This window comes from Mytilus galloprovincialis, chromosome 6, assembly GCF_965363235.1.
Source record: "Mytilus galloprovincialis chromosome 6, xbMytGall1.hap1.1, whole genome shotgun sequence".
Classification (NCBI taxonomy): Eukaryota; Metazoa; Mollusca; class Bivalvia; order Mytilida; family Mytilidae; genus Mytilus; species Mytilus galloprovincialis.
In genome coordinates, this window is record NC_134843.1 from 62,915,132 (window position 1) to 62,940,895 (window position 25,764).

At 32.4% G+C, this 25,764-nt stretch overlaps 1 protein-coding gene across 1 annotated transcript in view; it reads right to left on the bottom strand.

Moving 5' to 3' along the window:
* The window catches only part of LOC143080066 (deoxynucleoside triphosphate triphosphohydrolase SAMHD1-like), a 36,187-nt gene that overhangs the window by 9,541 nt on the left and 882 nt on the right, over positions 1 to 25,764 (bottom strand). Inside the window, exons 2-9 of the mRNA XM_076255725.1 lie at positions 22,467 to 22,627; positions 20,503 to 20,618; positions 17,197 to 17,267; positions 11,389 to 11,532; positions 10,742 to 10,789; positions 9,062 to 9,241; positions 8,340 to 8,431; positions 6,620 to 6,676 (exon numbers count right to left, since the gene is read on the bottom strand). Of these exons, the coding sequence (XP_076111840.1) occupies positions 6,620 to 6,676; positions 8,340 to 8,431; positions 9,062 to 9,241; positions 10,742 to 10,789; positions 11,389 to 11,532; positions 17,197 to 17,267; positions 20,503 to 20,618; positions 22,467 to 22,627 (869 nt within the window). The remainder of the gene's footprint in view (positions 1 to 6,619; positions 6,677 to 8,339; positions 8,432 to 9,061; positions 9,242 to 10,741; positions 10,790 to 11,388; positions 11,533 to 17,196; positions 17,268 to 20,502; positions 20,619 to 22,466; positions 22,628 to 25,764) is intronic.

The window sequence follows — 25,764 nt, forward strand, 5'->3', positions numbered from 1 at the left end:
ATATTTGGTATTGTTTATGTACCACCTGAAAATAGTTCATACTCGTCGGTTGAGGCATTTAATGATATTGAAAGAGAATTTCATAAATTTAATGAAAATACAAACATGATTTGTTTAGTTGGAGATTTTAATGCTCGAACGGGAAATTTAAGAGATTATATAGAAGATAATGATACAGAAGATTATTTTGTCAATAATGTTATAGATATCACAGAACTTACTGATACTAAAATTTTAGACGAATTGTGTATTCCAAAACATAGAAATAGTCCTGATTTAGTGGTCAATAATTTTGGGAGAAAACTTGTAGATTTTTGTAAAAATAATAATGTATTTATATACAATGGCAGAATTGGAAATGACAAAGCTGGGAAATCAACCAACATAAACTTGAGTGTAGTAGATTATGCCTTGAGCACAGCTCATTTATTGAAATTTGTAAAACATTTTGAAGTACTAGAATTTAGCAAACTGTACTCAGATATTCATTCGCCACTCTCACTTGTTTTAGGAGAGATTAGGCCTGAATGTATACCTCAAAACGAATGTGATAGAAACATTCCAGTAAGAATTAAACCATGGAAATTTGAGAAATCATTGGATTTTAAAAATAATATTGATCTTTCACGAGTTGAAGCAGTTCTAGAAAATTTAGACATTTTGAATACAAATACGACGGATATTCAGAAAGACAGCGTGAATCAAGTTGTACAAGAAATTTCTAATATACTTTTAGAATCTGCAAAAAATTCTCTTGGTTTAACTTGCGGAAAGCAAAATTCTGAAAATTCTAAAAAGCAACCAAACAAGTTATGGTTTAATTCTGACTGTTATAAAGCTAGAAAAGAGCTTAGGAGAGCTAAGCGGCTATATAAACATTATGGTTCAAATGTATTTAAACATAGAGTTAAAATATCTGAAATGTATTATAAAAATATTATGGATGAAAATATAATTAAATTTAATCGTGATATGCGTAAAAAGATGAAATATATGAGAGTAAAAAATTCGAAAGAATTTTGGAAAATCCTTAATCAAGATAGAAAAAGAGAGAAATCAAAAATTTCTCTGGAAACATTATTCCATTTTTTTAAAGATCTGAATAAAAACAAGCATGACAAAAGAGAAGATTTTAGTATACAAAATAACATGGATCCAGAAAACTCCAATGACATTTTAAATGGGAAAATTACTAAAGATGAGATAAAAAAAGCTGTAAAAAATGCCAAAAATAATAAAGCACCAGGAGAAGATAAAATAATTAACGAATATATTTGTTCTTCTTTGGATAGTATGATAGATATTTATGTTTAATTATTTAACTTAGTTTTTGATTCAGGTATTTTGCCTGAAGCATGACTTATAGGTCACATGATACCAGTATACAAAAACAAAAGAGACAAGATGAATCCTAAAAATTATAGACCTATTACATTGTTATCTTATTTAGGAAAAGTTTTTACATCCATTTTGAATGATAGATTAAATATTTTTATAGAAGAAAATAAATTATTACATGAAAACCAAGCTGGTTTTAGGCATGGTTACTCAACAAATGATCACATATTTGCATTGTATGCATTATTTGAATTACTCTCTCTCAGAAAGAAAAAGCTACACTGTGCATTTGTCGATTTCGAAAAAGCATTTGACTTTGTTCACCGTAACTCATTATTTTTTAAGCTTGTTCATGCAAATATTACTGGCAAATTTATAAGAATTATACAAAATATGTATGAAAATGTAAAATCATGTATTAAACATAACAATGAAACTTCGGAGATCTTTTTCTCTGAAATTGGAGTAAGACAGGGAGAAAATTTATCGCCTGTATTATTTTCACTATATTTAAATGATTTGCAATCATATTTAGAAACAAAAGATATTAAAGGTTTAGAATCTATCAGCAAAGATGCTGAAAACGAACTTACAGTGTATTTAAAAATAGTTTTGCTTTTATATGCAGATGACACCATTTTATTAGCAGAATCGGTTGAAGATCTGCAACTTATGCTTGATAATTTTTCACAATATTGTCTCATGTGGAAACTTAAAGTAAATGTAGAGAAAACTAAAGTTTTAGTTTTTTCAAAAGGCAGGATGTCAAAACACACAAAATTTTATTTGAATAATAATGAGCTTGAAATAGTTAAAGATTATAAATATCTTGGTATATTCCTTTGTAAAAGTGGATCATTCTTGTCTACAAGAAAGTATCTAAAGGAACAGGCAACTAAAGCTATGTTTGGATTATTGAAGAAATGTAGAAGAAATAACTTATCTATTGAATGTCAAATTGATTTGTTTAAAAAATTAGTAGAACCTGTAATATTATATGGATCAGATATTTGGGGTTTTGAAAATTTAGATGTTCTTGAAAGTATACAGTTGCGATTTTTTAAAATTATATTGCACTTGAAGCAATCCACACCCAACTTTATTGTATATGGTGAGCTAGGAATATTTCCTATATCGATACAAATAAAGATACGTATGATAAATTTCTGGTGTAGACTTGTTAGAGGAAATGAAACAAAATTTTCATCCTTATTATATAAATTGTTACATGTTTACTACACAGATTATGGTTATGAATCTAAATGGTTAAAGTTTATACAGAATATTTTAGATGATTGTGGTATGTCAAATGTTTGGCAAAACCAAACTGTTTTTTCGTCATTATGGATTTCAAAGTGTATTGAACAGAGACTTAAGGATCAATTTATACAATATTGGTATTCAGAAATGTTCAAGTCTCCTAAGGCATTGCGCTATAGATTATTTAAAACTCATTTTTGTTTTGAAAAATATATCTCAGAGTTATCACCCTATTATATGTACATCCTTTGTAAATTTAGATGTGGTAGTCACAGATTACCGGTCGAGACCGGGAGATGGCGCAATTTGTCAAGAAGCGAAAGAGTGTGCTCTCTGTGTGACTCTATGGATATCGGTGATGAATACCACTATATAATGACATGTAGCTACTTTATCAATGAAAGAATAAATCTGCTTCACCCTTTTTGTCACGAAAATGTTAACATTTATAAGTTTGAACAGCTATTTGCTTCCAACAATGTAATTAGTCCTGTATCGCATACCCTGTATCGCATAGCTAAACCTGGCTTGACGCCATAAATCGAATGACGTCAACATTTGACATATGACGTCCAGTTTCTGTATTTGCTGTCATAAGAATAAAAATGTTCTATAATTTCAACAAAAGTCGACGATATTTTTCAAAAAAAAATAAAATAGTCAGTAACTTTACGAGCGATTTTCATAAAGTAGATGCAATACGTTTGTCTTTCAAAGTTTTATCGAACATACTACTAGTGAGGTTTGTTTCATTATCTGATGGGTTGAACACAAATACACATTTTTACAATTTTAATTTGGTTAGAATCATATGCATGGCAAACCTTTCGAGAAATATTTGTCTTGGTGTTCACCTCGTCAGAAAATTAAAATGATTATGAATAATATAATCGCCATATAAACAATAAAACATTTCTACATCTTTTTTTTTAATTAATTTTCGTTGAAATGATGGCCTCGGACAGTATTGTTAGTGAATGCATTTAAATGCATTGTCTTTAAAGTATATTGAAGATGTATTAAAGTTATAGGGGACATTACAATGTAGATATTAAGCAAATAGGGAGTCTACAAGGAAAAAACCAAGTAACGATCAATTTGAAAAATACAGGAAAATCATAATGTTATTTTTTGCTTATATTTTCGGACAATTTAAAAAAAAAAACCAGATATCCAATGAATCTAGTTCTGTTAAAATGTATGATAAACAGAATAATACATGATAAAATTCGCAACGCATGCTGTATCACCACTCGACCAATATCAGCACTCGGGACCTTCGACCCTCAAAACTGATACTGGTTTCTCGTGATGATACAGCATGCGATACGGATTTTTCTGTATATTATTAATAAAAGCTTTTCAAGCTGGACTCAAAACACGTCATCATGAGTTGACACAATACAACGAATCAAAGAAGTTGATACTATATTTTTGGACTTTTTCTTGTGTTTTACTTGATATCATGTCTGATACTTTAACATTAAACAGTCATGCATATTTGCAAAATCAAACGATACACTGAGTTTTAGTTTGATAAAGTTACAATCTGTAAGGGGTATGCTAAAAAGCTAATTTAAGTATTATTTGTGTAATAGACATTACAAGAACTTTAACTCTGACACGTGCTAACCGTTAAATAGTTATATTTTCTTAGCATCTGAATGAACTCTATAGAACTGTCCCAATTAATTAGTGCTATTTATCTATGGTCGTACAGTCGCCACTTAAGAACACTTAACGTTTCTGGTTATTCTAACATGTTTAACATTCAAAGATAAAGTCAGAGTTAATACATTTTCTTGTCAGTTTTAAGGTTGTTGCTCGATGTGAAAAGTTGGTTACATGTTTACAATATATAGATATTGTATATGAACATGATATCGTCTTTTTAAGTCATATTGAGGTGTAACAGGGTAACGATTACAATGTAGAAGCTGGACAGGGTAAACCTATTCTAAGTTCAGTAGGGCATTACTCTAGGAAAAACTCATTGGACTGAAATATTCAACCTACATGTACTTTTGCTTAATTATATTGGGATCTAACAATGTACGAATCTTCAATCTAAAATGTAACACTAATGACGTTTTAAGCATGTTAAAAGTCTGCGTCGCAACCTAAAATAGTTATCAAAGGTACCAGGATTATAATTTAGTACACCAGACGCGCGTTTCGTCTACATAAGACTCATCAGTGACGCTCAGATCAAAATAGTTAAAAAGCCAAACAAATACAAAGTTGAAGAGCATTGAGGATCCAAAATTCCAAAAAGTTGTGCCATATACAGCTAAAGTAATCTATGCCTGGGATAAGAAAATCCTTAGTTTGTTGTAGAATTCAAAGTTTTGTAAACAGGAAATTTATAAAAATGACCACATTATTGATATTCATGTCAACACCGAAATGTTGACTACTGGGCTGGTGATACCATCGGGGACGAAACGTCCACCAGCAGTGGCATCGACCCAGTGGTGTAAATAGTTATCAAAGGTACCAGGATTATAATTTAGTTAAAGCTTTTGAATATCGTATGAATTGATAAATATATACCACAATAGTGGTGAAGCTGAATTATTGCTGCTAGGAAGAGGAACATTTCTTATCTCAAAATTGAAATCGTCTCGTTAGTCATAGATTCAGATACTGAGATATGAGAATACCAGAATGTCAGCCAGAATAAGTACACATGCCGACAACTTGATGAACAATTATATCTGTAAATTCAATATATAAGAATATCAGTTGTTCGACCTGTTAGTCAAATGCGTTTTGTTCAATTATATTTTTTCTTTTTTTTGGTCTTTTGGAAAAAAATGTTTTTGTTGTAGACCCTCTACAACGAAATTTGTTACATGCACATGTATAAAAATTGCGGTTTTTATCAAACGCAATCACAGGTTTGAACGTTGTTTTCAATTTAGACTTGTTTATATTTATTTCGTTTGGGCCTGTATTATATTTTCCCTCCGGTTTATATAATCCGTTTATCCGAATTCGACTCTTTAAACTTCGTGAGTCTTTCCTAACTTGCGGTAAGTTATATGGCCTTCCATATACTTTCCGATCCCTAATTTCACTAAAGAGACATTAATTGTCGAAATCCGGATATGGTGTAAAAAAAATTAGCACCTCATGTTGTGGTTTACCACCTTTGTCGCAAGTTTATTATTTTCGACTTGGTATTAAATTATCATAGAGATCAATTTTGTCACACCTTGTGTTAGCAATGTTTTTGTTAAAATACATAAAAAAAAGTTGTATATCTTTTAACACTTTTGGTCTATGGAAAAATTGTTTATAGAATTAATATATATAAGATCATCAGTTGTTCGACATTTTAGTCAAATTCGTTTTGTTCAAATATATTTTTTTGCATTCTTTTTTTGGTTTTTTGGAAAACAATTGTTTGTGTGCTGTATTTCGACCCCTCTATAACGAAATTTGTTACATGCACATGTATACAAATTGCGGTTTTTATCCATCACAATCACAAGTTTGAACGTTGTTGAATTGAATACTAGTGTTTCATGAACGATGGATATGTTCCAATTTTCGTAACTACAATCACAGCCTGTTTTCTGAGAATGGTACCGACTTTGTAAGACGTATCACTTAATATGTACTTTCATAGACAACAAGACGGGTGACACATAAGGTGTAAGATCTGCTTTCTCTTCCGATGCACCTGAAATCACCACAAGTTTTTGTTGGGGTTTGTGTTGCTCAATCTTTAGTTTTCTATGTTCTGTTTTTATATACTATTGTGTGTCTTTTATTTGGTCTTTTGTCCTTTTTTGCCATGGCGTTGTTAGTTTTTTTTCGAGTTTGAAAGCTTTTTTGGAAGCTTTCGCCTTTCTCTTAAACTATAAGAGTTAAGTTCTGAATAAAACACAAACAGAATATTTGAACAAAATTTTAAGTTTGGTTACAAAATATAAGGTATTTGCGGCTACAGCTGGTTTTTATCATATATCTTTTTGACATACTCATCTGAAAAATTATTTCATGTTGTACTTACTCGTCTTTCACTGGAACAATTTCTGTCTTTTCAGCAGATATTAATGCATCCACGATCCTGAAAAATTATGTGAATCGATCCGTTGAAAAAATAAGACGATCACTACGTTCAAAGTCATTTATATTTTTCATTGAAATCATGTGACGTTTTCAGCTTTTTAACTAGATCAATTTAACAGTCTGAAACTTAGTTATTGGGCTTATGAAAATATATGCACTGCAAGAAGTACGGTGTAGACTCTACTTCTCAAATGGGGTATAAACTATAAGGAAAATGTTCCGTCTTTTCTGTTAGTAGGATGCGTAAAAGAATGTGTACGAGGCAAATAAGATGTTATGAATTTCGTGTGTCCGATGCTAATTTCAACATTACGTCATTATAACTCTTTCCAATGCGATTGCATAAAATGGGAATCTTAAAGGACGAATGAATTTTTTTGACAATTTTTGATCTGCAAAGGCGTAGAAAATGGCTGTTTTATAAATGAAAAGCTATTGGTGGGAAGGCGTGAATGAAACTGTTCTATTAAGAATAAGGAAAAAACAAGCATTAATCTCGTTAAGGTGTCATAGCTTTGTCATTAATTTGTGTTCATCGTCAGTCACCTTTCGTCAGTCATTCGTCGCCTGTCTTCCGTCCTTCGAAGGCAATCACCTGACGTCTGTCGTATGGAAACTTTACTTTTATCAATCGGCAGCTCCTTAAGTACTACATTGATTGAAAGTTAGGAGTGTTGACTAAAATTGGGTTATTTGTTCAGATTATTTACCAAACAAATGCTTCGTTTAAAAAAAAACAATAGAAAATAGTTCAAATTACAGATTTGGATTAAAGTGAAGTAATCAGAAACAAATCTGATAATGTCAAAATTAATTATCAGCACAATATATTAATTTTCCATGAATAATGTTTTGGGTTTATTGCCCTCTGAAATGTTAATTTCTTACTTGTTTTGGTATATCGTTGCAATTAGTTCAAACGTTACAGTTAAGTTGAAAGCGTAAATTGCAATGATGTCCTGCATGAAAACTGTTCCTGACGTTTGCATTTGGTTTCGAAATTATTGCCCAAAAATAATTTTTTAGCAGTTGGTAAAAAATATGTCTGTCATCCGGTTTTTGAGTTATTGACCTTACAAATATATTTTCAAACTTTTTGCATTTCAAAGCTGCTATTTTGAAGTATTTAATGCTATAAGATCAAGTGTAGAATTTTAACAGTAAAAACCATCAGTATGCCTACATCGGCCTTACTTAATATTTGTGACAACTGTTTTTCAGGTTTTGCCACTAAAGTGCCCAATTTTAGTGTTTTTTGCAGTTTTGGCTGTTATCTCTAATATTATTGAGGCTATGTAAGACATGCAAATGACCACAATTATCAACAGCACGAAGACTACTATAGTATGTGCATACTAAATTCCAAGTAAGCAAATTTGCGATTTTCAAATAGGTGATTCTCTCAATTCATATCAACTGTCAAGTTGTTACTTGCTTGACGACTACATATATTAGGCAAGATTTGCATCAATTTAAATACAACCTGAATATGCTAAGTCATAAGCAAGTGTCTTTATCGCGCGCATTAAATAAATTACGTAATGTTTTGGTTAACAAAGCATATTAACATTTTAGAGAGGTATTCACAGCGACGATTTTAAAGCTTTGATGAGCACTTATCGCGATGTTTATATTTAAAATAAATATACCCTTTTACTTACATAGCTTCAACAGCATTGCAAACTCTGTGCTTGTAAGCCCTTCTATGAAGAACTGACCGGAGTTGAAACATTCCGTACAAGGTTTCAGCTTCCTATAATATAATATTTGATTTGATTTTTGGTGTTTTAACGTCACTTGCAAGTACCGCATTCAGGCTATTTCGTGGTGTCCATATTTTATTGGTGGAGGAAGCTAAGATTGGAGTCGAGTGCACCCGCACGAGCGGGGTTCGAACTCACAACCTCAATGTTGACTGGTTATTGATTACAGTAGTAACTGCTTAGACCACTCGGCCACTGAGGCCCCTTTAATATAATATAAATGTATAATGATATCAGAGGTGAGAACACAATGGGATTGATACTTATTTCATTATAAATAACTAAACAAAATTTCAATGGTACTAATGAAGAAATATCAATAACGTTGCATTTTCATTTACTCTGTTTGATCATATCAACAGAAATTAAAAAGGTACAGAATAAACAAATGGAACGATCAAGACTCATCAGTCGAAAAGAGAACGACAAATGCATGACATTGTGTGCTTCGGATGGAGAAATGTAAATTGATATGAGCCATTGAGTCATAAAACAGTAATTACCTTAAAGTTCACAATGGGCATAGTTGATAATTTAGAACTGGCAAATCCTCTAATTAATTTGACATATATCATAAATCTATTTGCAACCAATGCACGGATATTGTTAATAAGACTTACCTTATCTCTTGAACAGATTTGAAAATCTGAATTTGAAGATCCATCATCAACCTTTATAACACGTGCAAACTTCATGTATCTGTTGTGATCAAATGTGTTTTTTATTCCCAATCCATGACAGTCTCTCGCAAAGTAATCCCATTTGTCTACATCAATTCCATTCCTATTGTTTGCAACAATCTACAGTGTATCAGGTAATCATTTTATAAACATAAGCCCTTTTAAAAAAAGGTATGTTACCGAATCAGTTCAGCATGCGAACGCTCAGAAATAAAGTTTGGAATATAACAAACTTTACGAACATTTTCATAGCTATGAAATTGTCAATATGAGTGCTTGATTGTTGTTTTTTAATACCACTTTAAACACTATCGGTTATTTCATAGTGGTCAGTTTTTACTGGAGGAGGAAGTTGGAGTTCAAAGCTGAATCAAATGATCTTCAACAGAGCAAAATGACAATCCTCCTTGTCAATTAAAAATGAAGTCGAACTCACCTGACAAATGCAGAATGTGAACTCAAAACCGCAATATTACACAACAAGTTTTACAATACTTGTACTATACTTATAGACCACTTTGGCATCGATTACCCTTAACGAAAACATATCATGTATTACTTATTAAAGTATCAAATTTACCCATGTATAGAAATATGTCGAAGTTATATGATTAAAGTCATGTTGAAACACAAATTAAAAAAAATGATGTATACGTTTTCTTATAACACAATGGATAGTTTTCATTATAAAACTTATGTACATATACATTTTCTGAAGAAAATTCTTTTATTTGTATACATTTAGAAGAAGTTTCTTTTTTTAATTCTTTCTTCCAGGTAGCAATACGCCGACATAGTTTCCGTATGCAAGTGACCTTAGCGTGACAATCGGTAAACTACGGTTACAATTTATGGGCTGCCATATTTTTAAAATCGTACACAGAAGACTAATTAATGAGATATGCATGCATTGGTTCAAGAATTGGATAAACCTTAGTTTTTACCAGTCACTTGTTTCATATGACTTTAAAATTATACTTTGATAGATAAACTAATGGCATTGTTCCCGTCGTAGTACATGGACAACAAACAAGCAAAATATGTCCGTGACAAAATAAAACGTGTACTTTTGCATTTGATTTCGGTTTAAAAGAATTAACTATATATGTTTATTACCTTAATCAATCTTACTCTGAAAACACATTTCAACTACTCTGCAAGTTACAAAGAACAGGCTTTTGTTCTAGTCAAGAATTTATGGCTTTTTTTTGTTTGGAAAGATGATAGCGTTACAAATTTTCAGACTAGGCTTTGATCACTATGTTTGTTATGTTTGTTATGAAACAAACAATGAAAGTTTTCCGTATGCAAGTTTATGAGGATGAACGACAGAAATCAACACTTGACAATTTTGTAGATAGGTTTGAAGGTCCCAATTAAAAACAAAAATTTCGAAAGGTTGTGCCAAATACGGTTGTAAAAGAACTTAGTTTTTCGAATAATCATGCTAATAATTTATGAAGCAATGTTTGTATATAGAACTCGATAGAATATATAGCAGTATAGTATACATATAAAAGTTATCTGCGGACATTTTTTCGATAAAATCAGCCGTTTCAGAAATAAAACATGAGATAATTAAAACAAGTACATGAAGTAGGAATGCTTAAATTTAAATACCTCATACAAAAATCTTTTCTCTTGTTCTCTCGCCTTATACGTGTATGCCTATATATATTAAAAAGATGCCTTTACTTTTATGATGAAACAAATAACATAAGTGAAATAAAAAGGTAAATTTATAAGTGAACATAAATTAACCTTTTCAGTCGAACATAGACTGACAATGAAATATTAAAATGGAGATCTTCTTTTTCTTTTTTTAACGTGTTTTTTGTAACGGTTTATCTTTCTTAAAGTATACACATCATTTTATGCAAATTCGCTTTTCTTCGGCATATGTACAAAAATCACAATTTTCATGGGAAGAATAATATTATAAAACTCAATGAAGATTATAGATGTTAAACTAAAATGTCTTATTACATATATTGTGCAGAAGGATGATTAAAATGATGCTTTATTTAGATTTTCTTCAAATATTATTCTGGCATACTTTGATTTTATTATCTGTTTGACATTTATTTGGATTACTTCCTTATTGATAGTGAACTGTGAAAAAATGTTCAGCAAATTACAAAATCATATAGGGATGAATGCAGTATTTATGATATCGACAAAATAAAGAATCAACAAATTGATACATGTACATCGATAGCCACAGCAATCAATAAATAAGCTGTATTAGGTATATAAAACTGTCTTACACCATTTGTATCTTTTTTGGGCCCTATAATCTGTTCCCGGATGAAATTCTGATCATTCTCGTCTAACTCATATTTTGTGAATTCCTCCTGTAGGTTATTGTCTTTTATCAGAAAGTTAAACATCATTTCGGACGCATCTTCGTGCTGTAAATAGGCAAACATAATAAAAAAAAAAGACTGTTGCATGCTAACGTTATCAGTATACTAGTGTTCATTTCAAAAGTACTAGTTGGCGTTCAATATCTAGAATTTACAAGTATTTATCGCAATATAATATAAATATAAAGAGGCAATTGACAATATAAAAGTAACACACACTTTTGAATATTTCAACATGTACAAAGAGAGGCGACTCATAAAAAATATTAATGCAACAAGATTATAAGAATCTTGCATGGAGCAACACGACGGGTGATACGTGTGGTGCAGGATATTTGTTTTCTCCTGAATGAGTTTAAATGTTTCAAATATTTCTTAAAAAGAAAACCTTCTATTACATGTAAATTTGATACAAAACAATATAAACTTTAATTTGATTTTCGTGATGACCATTGCATGTTTAATAGTATAACATATGAAAAGACTGTTCAATAAGTAGGAAGATATGTTGGCAATCACAAGCTGTATTTATCAACCTTCTATACAGGAGAGTATCATAATACATAACAATAATGTCCGGATCGTATCCGGTTAAGATATGTCAATATTACGGTATGTGACATCCCCCTTTTTCTAAAAGATGAAATGAAAATGAAATGATTTAATGATTAAATTAATTTGAGTATTACCCAGTTAAAATTAACACCGAATGATTTTGACTAAAAATTAATACTGACTTAGTTTTGACTGAAAGTAATACTGACTAGATTAATGTCTCTTTTCCAATTTAACTTAAAGTCTATGTATTGTCGTTTCTGATAACTAACTAAAACTAGCTAAATGCTTTTAAAATCTACTTGACAGTTCAACAAAATTATTTTACATAGTCATTTAATTTGGTTGGCACTTTGACTGTTCTTCCAGATCCTGTCACGGGCGACTTAGATGGTTCAATACTTTTTTTCCTGGGACGCAACTGTTTCACTGCGGTCTAATGTTTGTGAAGTGTAACAGACAGTTGAAGTTTTACGGACGGTTGAATTGTGATTGTTCTTGAAATGTTCATAATCAACTGTGTTCCCATTGTACGCTGTTGGTCTTATATGCCTACGGTTTCTTCTGTACCGCCTGTCATCTGATGTTTGTACTAAACTACATAGGAGTGTGGTGTTTTTGAATTATTTTTCCTGCTTTCCATTTTCCATCTGTGTACATTACAATAGAGTCTCATTGTTTTTACTGTTTCAATTCAGGTCCACAATGTTTATCATAGTTTGTTTAAGCTTTCCTTTGGAGAATTTCGAGTTCTTTGATAATTTCACTATGGTTGACGTTTTGTGGCATCAATAGCGGTAATGAAGTAGGTAGTGATGTTTTTAATCTCCTATTTCGGATTAATTGTGCTGGCAAAAGATCAATGTCTAACGGTTTGTTTCGATAGTCTAATAGAGCTTTGTGTGGATCCTTCGATTATATAATTAGCTTCTTGATGGTTTGAACACTTCTTTCTGCTTGTCCATTTGACTGAGCAAAGTTTGGGCTGCTCGTGGTATGTTTAAATCCATATTCGGTAGCAAATCTTTTGAATTCTAATGAAGAAAACTGAGGACCATTGTCAGAAACTAATTCGTCAATATATCCAAATCTTGACATAAGTCCTTTTAATTAATCAATGGTGTTTTTGCTAGTTTCATAGTCATGATTGTCTAGTTTCATAACTTCTGGCCACTTTGAGTAGTAGTCTACTACTAATAGATAATGTTGTTTTTGGTATACAAATAAGTCAACTTTTGACCAGGGTCTTTCAGGTATTTAAGGAATTAACATCGGTTCCTTTGCGTTTAGAGACTGATGTTCAGCGCAAAGTCCACATGCTTTAAGTTTTTCCTCGGTCTTGTCCCATGCCGATCAAGAATAGTACATCACGTGCACGGCTTTTCCACTTTACGATTCCAAGATGTGATTCGTGTATTTTGTCCAACATTTCATTTTGTAGCGCTTTAGGTACAATAGCTTTGTTTGACTTGTACAATAGTCCATCGATGACTGAAAGTTCATCACGGTAAGTCCAATATGTTCTCAAAGAGTTTATAAGTTCAGATTTTTCATTTGGCCATCCATTAAATATGACATCTTGTTATTCCTGAAGGTGTTCATCATTTGCAGTTTCCTTCTGAAATTTAGCATACATTTCTGATGTAATTGGCAAGTATGATATCAAATGAATGTCATTCAAGTGTAAGTCTGGTACTTATACTTCCTTTGTTTCTTTTAGGAACGATCTACTGAAATGATCTGCTAGATACATCTCTTTGCCTGGTTTATAGTCAACTTTAAGATCATACTTTTCTAATGCTATTACAAGTCTCTGTAATATAGGCTGTGTTTGGTGAATCGGTTTCAGGAAGATTGATTGGAGCGGTTTAAGGTCTGTCTCTATTTGAACCCAGCGACCATATACGTACTCATTGAATTTATTACATCCATAAACAATTGCAAGAGTTTCTTTCTCGGTCTGCGGATATCGTTGTTGTGTTTGAGTAAGAGCATGTGAGGCATACACAACTGGTTTCTGATTTTGTATCAGTACAGCTCCAAGTCCTTTTGAACTAGCATCAACACTGAGTGTAAGCGAATTGTTCGGATTGTAGTATTGCAACAGTGGTGCATTTGTTGCCATTTCTTTTAACTTCTGAAAGCTAGTTTCTTGTTTTTCATCCCAGTCCCATGCTGTGTTTTTTTCTAAGAGTGTTCTTAACGATGCACTGACTGTTGACATATTTGGCATAAACTTGCCAAGATATTGAATAAAACCCATGAAATTTTGGAGATTCTTGACGCACTCCGGTTTTTACATTTTATTGACTGCACGGATTTTTTCAGGGTCGGGTTTCACGCCTTCACTTGTTAGACAATGTCCAACATATGTTTTTCCGGTTTGCTGATTTCGCATTTTCAGGCACTGTGTTTCAAGTTGTATTCTCGCGCTCTGTCTAGAACCTGTTTGAGACTCATATCATGTTATTTGTGGTCTGATCCCCAAATAAGAATGTCATTGATAATCACTTCTGCTCCTTCTATGTAGGGTACCATTTCAGACTCAATTTTCTGGAATATTTCCGATGCTGAATTTATTCCAAAAGGTAAGCGAGCTAATTTATAACGTGCAAATGGTGTATTAAATGTGCATAGCTTTGAGCTAGGTTCGTCTAGTTAAATATGCCAAAATCCACTGGTGGCATCCAGTTTACTAAAGACTTAGCGTTCGGCATTTACGAGATAACTTCTTCTAAGGTTTTTAACGGATACTGTTCACGTAAAATTGCCTTGTTAAGATCACATGGATCAATGCATATTCGAATTTTGCTGTTTGGTTTAATGACAGTAACCATTAAGTTGACCCATTGTGTAGGTTCTTGCTGTTTGAAGATTATTCCAATGTCCTCCATACGATCAAGTTCAGCTTTGACTTTGTCTTTGATAGCTATGGGTATCTTACGCGGTGTGTGTACACCTGGTGCTACATTTTTGTTGATACGTATCTTATGTGTTCCTGGTAGACATCCTAGGCCTGTGAATAAATCTCCATATTGGTGTTCCATATTTTCTAGTAAAATGGTTTTGTCGTTTGTGGTGGATTGCTTGTATGAATGGTTGAATTTATGAGCTTTAGGAGTTTCATCGCTTCTCATGTTTTACAGATTGTACATTACGGTCTATAATGTGAAATTTCACGGCATGATCTTGGCATTTATAACTACACCTAAGATTAATAATTAATCCAATAGTGTCAACGATGTGTCCTGAGTATGAACGGAGTGGCAATACTTGTTTAGTGATGATAGGATGCGAACAAATGGTTTTCAGTCTGTTTAGGGGAAGTACGTTGCACTTTGCACCTGTGTTTAACTGAAAGTTAACTGGTACGTCGTTGACGTTGATTGTTTCGGTCCATTCGTCGGTATTTAATTCTTGATTATCAATTGTTGCTACAAAAAGTTCATCGTCATCAGATTCACTGCATATGTCTAAAGTGTGCATTTTCTTTGATGATTTGCTTGATGACAGACAGACGGACGCAAAGTGGTTGTATTCATAGCATTTGTTGCACTGTTTCCCGAATGCAGGACATTTTCTACGCTCATGTTTAAATGTACCTCCACAGTTTTTACATTTGTTTGCGAAATTGGGTTATTGCCCCTTGTTTTTTTGAGGTGGTCCCCTTTGTGGTGTGTATTGCTTGCCATACTTTTTACCTGATAATCTTGATTCTTGTTTGTTTAACATGTTAATTGTTTTATTTTCGCTTTCCATAAGTTGTGCCTTTGAAAGTTCATAAGTTCTAGCGAACTTTATAGCCTTTTCTACCGATAGTTCGGACCCTTCAGTAATACATTTCTCCCGAACTTTGTGGTCTTTAGTTCCAAAAACAATCTTTAACCAATATTTTGAGGTCTGTGAGATATTCTTCGAAAGTGTCAATTTCTTTTTGTACACGGCTTAAAAATTTGTATCGTGAATAAATCGTGTTCGATTTAAGGCGGACGTGTTTTTCAAAGTTCTGATAGTGCACATCAAGTTTCTTTTTATCATCCTCTGAAAGATCCCAGGTTGAATATATGTCCCTGCCGTTGTTGCCTATCCATATCATTATATAGTTACATTTTTGTGCTTCGGCAGTTTTAGCTAGAGATCCCGCGAACCGGAATTCTGTATGTTGGTGGAAAGATTTCCAAGCGGTTACTAGGTATGTCGCTTCCCAGTTCATTTTAGGATGGGATCCTGATAGTGCATCCATGATTATTATAATTTAGGTAGCTGGATTGTTCATGCCAATTTTAAGATTGATTCCATCTACGGATGGCTTATTTTCATTATGATGGGCGATGGTTCAGTCTGATACCATGTTCAATAAGTAGGAAGATATGTATAAATTTAATTTATTCGAATCGCTTATCTGCATTTACCTTCATCAAGATCGCTCAAAGCCAATTACTTGAAAGTCAATGATGAATAAGATCAAAAACAGTTGAAGAGTTATATAATAATATCATGACCTAAAATAATAGCCAAATCCTTTTACTTTCATTTTCTAATATGTTTTCTATCGTTTGTACAATCATTGCCTAAACAAATATAAAATGCTTAAAATAATGTTTGCCACTTTGAAATGATAGGCTGTTTATCATAAAAAAAAATCGTATATTTATTTGGCACGAAACTAAAGCCATTGCTATTCCAGGTTATCATGGGCTTTGCTCATTGTTGAAGCCCGTACGGTGACCTATAGTTGTTAATGTCTGTGTCATTTTGGTCTTTTGTGGATAGTTGTCTCATTGGCAATCATACCACATCTTCTTTTTTATATTGACTGTTTTACATTTTGCTATGTTCAGGTAGAAAGTATCTATTTTCTTAAATCTATATAACTTTGGCCTTTGCTGGTGTGTTATCTCATTTGCAGTCGAAGCACTTTTTCTTTTCTTTTTTTTTTATTGTTTTTATTATATTATGCAACAACTAATTATGTTCAAAAAAATTAAAATGGCAGAGGTGTCATTTACCAATCGATAATCAGTGTGCAGTGTTTCTTGTCTTAGTGCTATGTTTGTTTTTTTCATATAAAGATATTTGATATTTTGACACGAATGTAAACAGTTCACATATATTCCATGTTACGGGCTTTTTCCTATACGATTACAAATATACCTTCCAATTGGATCCTGGTATGGCTTCAGGTATAAATTTAGCATCAAACAAATGAGAAAATGGTCCATGGCCTAAAAGTGTAAATTCGAATTAAGCTAAAACTTCTATTATACTCGAGACGAACAATGCATTTTCCTTGTAAATTTGTAAAGATTGTAAAGCTTTGCAAGAGATGCTTACTCTGAAGACGCATCCGATATTGATGCTTATTGAACTATTCCTTTCATTGCAAAAGCGAGACACAGCGATCTTATATTATGTCGTCGGCGGCGGCGTCGTCGTCATCTACAAATATCTTCTTTGTGGTTAACGTTTTTGAAGTTTTATAACTTACTTATAATTTACTCAAACTATTGTATATTTCTACTAAACTTAGACAGAAGTAAAAATCTGGTTTATCCGAATTTAACTTATAAATAGACTAAGTGTTTCTGTCAGTTGACAATACATTAACTCTATGGTTGAAGTTTTAAAATTTGTTGATAACTTTCTAAAACTATCCTTGATTTGAACCAACCTTGACCAGAAGCTTGAATATGACCATAAGATAGTATCCAGAGTTAAACTTTGTAAAGAAAATGTTCTTTATCCGCATCTACTTATAAATTGATTAAATTGTTTTGCCAATTAACAATACATTCACTCTGTGGTGAAAGATTAAAAAAAACATCCTGATTTTTAATTTTACCAAACTTGGACAGAAGCTCCTTACAATCAAATGATAGAACCCAAAGGAAGAAAATTTTTGGCCTTTTTTCCCATTTCTATTGTGCCGCAAAAGAAGACAAGACACTGGCTTCCGCGGAACCTTTACGTATTTTATTTTTTTTGTTACCTTGTTTTGTTTTTTGTAAATCGATTCGCGATATTTTAACACCGACAAACAACTGTTGTCTTATTATATTTTTAATATCTTCATAAATGCTTGATTGTAAGATTGAAAATGAAAATTGAGAGTGCTAGAAATAGAAAGAATAAAATATTGTGTTACAAAGCATGTATTATAAACTTTCATTTATTTATTTAATACCATGATAATTTTTTCTCAAGAAACCACAATTATTATTTTCATATTTTACTAGCAAAACAGCTTAAGTATGAAGCGTTCAGTTTGAATTTAATGTCATCTGAAAAGTTTGATCACATTTTCAAGTCAATGTAAGCCTTTCATTCAGTTTTCAACCCTATGTACTTCGGACAATTAAGGGGTGTTCATTAGCATTTCAAATAATTCTGTATTACTATGATGTGAACTGGTAAATAACAATTACTGAACCACCTGTACATAAACGGAACAAATCTTTACTAACTGCAATATTTAGATATGTGATTTCAAACATCATAGCTGATAAAACAGCCTGAACATTAAATACAAATACAAATACATTGTTACGTTATAGTTCGTTTTTGTGTGTGTTACGTTTCGGTGTTGTGTCGTAGTTCCTTTATAATTGATACATTTCCCACAGTTTTATTTTGTTACCCGGATTTGTTTTTTTTTTCTCTATCGATTTAGGAATTTTGAACAGCGGTATACTACTGTTGCCTTTATGTATTATGTTCCGAAAAGGATTTCTCTGGGAAAGAGGTACTATAGTCACCGTCACGTAAAATTGGCACCATGATTTTTGTCGAATCTCTTTTTAAATATCAGCCGCATTCACTCGAGATGATGTTTTTCCGTTAGCAGAAGAAAGATCCTTGCCAAAAATCCACTACTGTCCTACCTTTTATTGTGTTTGTACTGCATAATCCTGACCTTTACATTTTTCATGAATATTTACATTGTAAAACCGCCATCTTGGTTTCTATGAGGATCCCTTATTTACATAACATTCGTTTCTCTCCAGTAATATCCTTGTCATTGATGTGATACAATTTTCCGCGCTTTTTGCATTTAAACAATAAAGATGATGAAAATCTCTGAGAAACACGAGAAAATAGACAGCACGTGGAACTCCACAACAACATTTCCGGTAATAACATAATATAATGTCGGATCCCACCATACAAAATTATCTTTAATAATGTGAAGTTCAGAATTATACAGTGCAATCACAATAAAAGATAGGACTGTCATAGTAGTTGATTTTTTTTATATTTGATTCCGCTAATTAAAAAAACGTTATTTTGAATGAACGTGATTGTTAGTTTAAAAGTTTTCAACCAAAAACATGGTACCAATTTTACGTGACGGCAATTATACACAAAACTAAAAAGAAACCAAGCCATTTAATTAACTTATGCAATCATTAATAATGGAGAACTCTATGAAAAGTATTTGTACTTCATCATATCTGAAAAGTCAGCATTGACGAGCTCTATAAAAAGTTGATGTTAGCACAAATTCGTTGACGTCAAATTTGAGGATAAGGTGTATTTCATACCGCTCAATGCAACAGTTTTTTAATGAACAACCTGACCAATTTAAATTGTGGATCAAATACTGTCAATCTTTCTGAAAATCTCCCAATTTTGTTTTGGGATTGGTGCTGCTTATCTTTTCTGGGTATAATTTGTTGATATTGATTGTTGTTGGTCTTTTCGTCAGTCTTTTTATTCAGTTTAATTTTTGTATCATATTTTACCAAAAACAAATTCAGATACGTATATCACACTAGTCAGTTAGGCAGTATATAGATTTTAAACTTTGTTTTGCGTATTTGCTTTTGGACTTCAGAAACGTTTGGAATTAAACATAAAAAAAAAACACAAATTGCGAAAAATAGCCTCATTTTCAGATTTTGTATGGTTATTACTTTTATTTTCAGTTTCAACATGTTTATGAAATCACAGTTTCATCGACATTGCTGTTACACATTAAATTGATCAGATAATATGAATCTATTAATTTATCAATATAATTAAGATAAGATTTAAAGGCTTGAGTAACTTTACTAATTGTGTTATGTCAGCGAGGGCCAACTGATGGCTTGTATCATACTTCCTCCTTAGTACACTATAGAATTGCTAAATGGATGAAGATAAAAGTGTAAATATATTTCGTTGCCAAAATTTTTTGCCAATTTTTCACATATGAAATGTCATAAGAACCATTTTGCGATTGATTATGTCTATGTTCTGCTAATTACAACAACTAAAGTCCTTATTGAAGAAGAAACAAAAACACCAATCAGTTTGGTTGACTTTCTCGAGATATGTTTTGACAGCTATCTTATCTGATTCCCTTTTTTGCAAAGAATTGTATGTATATAAAGAAGTTTTATCTTTTCTGGTTCTACATATCGATCATTAGAATGTAAAAGGTTCAAAAGAAATATATTCTAAAACATTATATTATCTGACCTAAATCATGACAAAGACCAGCTATCTCTACACACAATATATCCTTATCTGATATATTCAATTCTGGTTGCCGCTTCTGTAATATCCGCACTAGCTGACCAGCTAAATGACATACTCTGCAAAAATAATGCTCAGTTTGAAAAAGTAATGACATTTGAACACCGGTATACTACTGGTGCCTTTATTATACAAAATTTTAAAAAAACATGTATTATTGCCAATATACCAATAATCAGATAAAGAGCAATGTTTTTATACAAATGGAAAAGTTTGAGCAGCTTCGGATAACCGTTCAGCTGTCAACAATGAGCAACAGAAATACCATATAGTAATCTTTGAAAGTCCCTGATATTGTAATAATTGTAATATGAAAAGGATAGTATCCTTACAAACTCAAGTTACTTCTTCATTCTACATATTTTAATTTATAATGTTAATTGCGCTTATTTCGATAAAATGATTCATTTAAGGCTGACGTAAATTATCAGTAAATATCTTTTATAAACAGTCCATAAATTTTAACAATTGGCTGTATGTAAATAATACATACGTAAAACAGTTAGCATAAATAGATTTGTTAATTCTTTGTTCATGTTGTTATAAAATGAACCAAAAACAACAGAATGTTTTCTAGCATAAGAAACAATACAGTACCACATGCCTTTTTTAAAGCCAAAACTTTATCAATGACCTTAATTATTTTTTCCAGTTAGTCGATCATATAAATGATTGCAACCTTACAAAAAAGATACAGGACACGAACTTGATGTGACCTTAACCGAATAATCACAATTAGCTTTAATCAACTAAGACCTAAATATATATATATATATATATATATATAAACGCCTAAAAAATTGTACACAACAACTCCAAATACAAAGAAAGGTAACTATAAATGTAATTATTTAGAAATATTTCGGATAACAGATATCCTTCGTCAGTCAGATTCTGATGTTCAATGAATCATCTTTAAGTCTTCTTAGATTAAACTTTTACTAAATCTTGAAATTTATACAATAAAAAAAGTCAAACCAAACATCAGTTAAGACGCTTGCATCATTCTAAAAATTTGTTACACATGACATAGGTTATTTCTAAATAATTACATTTATAGTTACCTTTTTTTGTATTTGGAGTTGTTGTGTACACTTTTTTGGGCGTTTATATAATTTATTTATTGTGTACATGTATCGTTACTCGTAACGATCCAGTGCCCTCGTGGGGAAAATCGTTGACTACTACTCAGACGTTAAAGCAAATTTACTAATCTAACATTGTTGGGTTGATGTTTAGACGAGTTGTATATACATTATATACACAGCCATGTATCACCATCATTGATGGCGATCCGATGGATACATCTGTTGTAGAGTTGTCACTGACTCAGACGTACTTATAAATATAATTATTTTCTGTGACTGTATATTACATTAATTTGTAGGATCCTTTACTATAGATAATTTAGCTGATCTGTAACAATAACATCTTCATGCCTTATATATCATGTACTGTAGTACGCCGCTAGATTAAAACTGACGAGGAAAGGTAACACACGGCCAGCGAAAGCTCTTTTTTTTTAGAGCCCAGGTGGTCGTGTGGTCTAGCGGGACGGCTGCAGTGCAGGCGATTTGGTGTCACTATATCACAGTAGCATGGGTTCGAATCCCGGCGAGGGAAGAAACAAAAATTTGCGAAAGCAAATTTACAGATCTAACATTGTTGGGTTGATGTTTAGACGGGTTGTATATATATATATGTATCACCATCATTGATGGCGATCCGATGGATCCGATGGATATATGCATGTTCAATTAAAAACTTTTAGTACCATAATAATTGAGAAAAAAAGGGAGGAACATGTTTTATTATTTTGTTTATACTAGTTTTTCAATTGAGATAATCCGTACTGATCCTAATTGAGTTATGTATTTTTTAAATTATTAACCCACTCTTTCACTTACCCAATAGAATGTTCAAATCTGTTGTTTGATGCTCCCGGATAGACAAAATAGCACGCTCCTATCTGTTTTAAATCTCTTAGTCGTTGAAACTGTGGTGTATCTATGATTTTAACACACAGGGGATGGACCTCTATATGACCATGGATTGGATCGTTAAATATCTAAAAAGGAAAGGTGCATAACGTATCTGTTATAATTCTATGCGCATGTGAGAGGTTAACAACTTTTCCATTTTATCCTAGAAATACCTCTATCAGACACATATTTGAAAAAAGCAACCACTTACGCTTTACGTATCACGTTCCTAGTGTAATTGAATGTAGACAAAGACAAAGACCAATGTATGAAATTGATCCAAAGTAATTGTTATTAATGTTTACGAAAGCCCTAAAGTACAGCAAATGGTTCACTATTTAAGTTTGTTCTATATGAAGATTCCATCGATTGTAAAAGAGATGCTCTTCAATAGCATACGTGTTCTAAATTATATTGCAATTATTAACATGCCATTAAATTTACATACTTACAAGAACAAACATAACCTAGTATCTTCATCGAAGTTGTAATTATCCGGCATGTAAAAGAATGTTTGGAAAATTATAATTTTGCCAAAAACATTTAGGAGTTTGTTTTTCCCTATTGATTAAAGGTGTATGTGGAGGAATTGTAATGTGACTCCTTCAAATGATACCATATTCTTGTTTCGGCACTTCAGTAGAAAACGATATCTAACGAGTATGGTTCAAACTACATTATTGCTTCCTGTTTCAGGATTAATGAATAGTGTGCATGTTTGAGGCTGAATCTTGAGTTGATTGCATAAGTGTGACTTGGTCAGATAGCCTTGTTTCACTACGGTGAAACTACAAGAGGATGCATAAACGAGATTTTGATACACACCAGTTAAAAACTATATGTGGTTTTAACATAAACTTAACACATAGTTTTCTTACATGTTGAAAAGAACTAAAGAACTAAAGAAGCTATGTAATATAGCAAGATATCTAAATCTGTTGATATGATATCTTTAACTATTTGAATTAATTTTTGATTGGAGTATAACGGCATTAGTTGTAGATTTACATGAAATGCTAATGGTGGTCGTGTTTTACTTCTTATTAATAATGACTAGATTAAGCTTAAATAATACAAATACGGAACTCTAAGGAAATTTTAAAACGTAAAGCCTCGGTCACACCTTAACGGATAGCTCGAACGGACGCCTAACGGATTACTTTTTTCAATCCGTTCATGTCCGTTAGACATCCGTTCTTATCCGTTAAACGTCCGTCCATATCCATTTGATGTCCGTTTAGCGTACGTTTTATCCGTCGACGTCCGTTCTGTCCGGTGGACAATAAGGAGCATGTTCAAAACTTTGAACGGACGTTCAACGGATGAAACCGTTGAACGTCCGGTAGTCGTCCGTTTTGTATGGTACTCGTCCGTTTCGTTTCCGTTTTGTATCCGTTACGTGTCCGGTATACATCCGTTGGAGGTCTGGCAGATAAATACACCAACTGACTTCTACCGGACGTTGAACAGATAAAACGGATGTTGAACAAATGTGAAACGGACTTACACCGGACGTTTAACGGATAAAACTGATGATGAACAGATCTGAAATGGATAAATGCCCATTGAAAATTTCGCGTCAGAAATACCATTTATTGGTATGTCAGATTTATGAAGGTTCATGAATTTTTATTATTTATAATCGTTCTAAAAGTAAAGGTACGTCTTCACAATCAAGCAGTTCTTATTCTGGTCAGACACTGCCCTTTGGCGGCATTTTGAAGAACAAACCAAAACCAGTTACACAGCACCTGTCCTAAGTCAGGAATCTGATGTACATTAGTTGTCGTTTGTTTATGTTATTTAAAAATGTTTCTCGTTTCTCGTTTTTCATATAGATTAGGCCGTTGGTTTTCCCGTTTAAATGGTTTTACACTTGTAATTTAGGAGCCCTTTATAGCTTGTTGTTCGGTGTGAGTCAATGCTGTGTGTTGAAGGCCGTACATTGACCTATAATTGTTTACTTTTATAAATTGTTATTTGGATGGAGAGTTGTCTCATTGGCACTGATACAACATCTTCCTATACCTATACACAGAAACATTTTGAATATTTATGCGATTTACATTTTTTATTATTGTCGCCTTAAATTTTTCCGTATATCTTCTTCATCCGTTTTATCTGGTACGCTTCCGTTAGGTGTCCGTGTTATGCAGTAATCGTCCGTAGAATGTACGTTCGACATTCGTTCTGTTCGGTACGCTTCCGTTAGGTGTCCGTGTTATGCGGTAATCGTCCGTAGAATGTACGTTCGACATTCGTTCTGTTCGGTACGTTTCCGTTTCTCGTACGTTGCATATCAGGTGTGTGTCCGTTATGCATCCGTTACGCGTCCGTTTTATTCGAGCAGTACATCAACGGACTCCCAACGAATAACCATTTTGTCAACGGACAACTTTTATTTTCATCCTTTAGACGTCGGTTCGTACTATCCGGTAAGATGTGAACGAGGCTTAAAGTCTCTTATCATATAGGTTCACATATTCTCCTTTTATTAATTTTTGTATTCAAAACTTAAAACGCAACATACTAGTAGGTTTGACACATTCCCCATTTCCATTCTCAATTTCATTCTATTTTAAAATCAATGAAAAAGTTTGGCTTTTAAGCTCAAGCAACATTTTAAAGACTTAACCATGCGGTGGTACGACCGCACGTTGAATATGGAACCCCATTATTGTGTCCGCATTTGAGGAAAGATAATAATGCAGTAGAAAAAATGTAGATGAAAGCACTAAAATTAATTCCGGACATAAGAGATTTGGGTTATGATGAACGATTACAAGTGCTTAAACGTCCTTCTCTTACTAACAGAAGGTGAAGAGGTGATATGTTACAAGCTTTTATAATTATAAAAGAAATTGAACATATATTTTATGAAAGAATGTTTACTGTTATCAGAACAAATACCCGTGAGTATAACTGGAAATTAACGAAACTTATTGTGAATTAATGGAATAACCTACTAGTTGAAGTCCTATCTTAAAAAAAGGTGGAAGCTTTTAAAATTAGTATATACCGTCATTGGGAGTCCGTAATGTATCAGTTCAATAATTTACGAGGACAGAAAAGGTTAATTGTGCGAGATATCGCACCAAACCATGCAGGATTGATATTTGTATCAGTTTTAAAAGTGTACCAACATAAGGTGTGCTTAAAAGGATGGAATCTTTCTATATGAGCACCACAACGATCTTATAGGCATCTAACAGTTATCTAATGG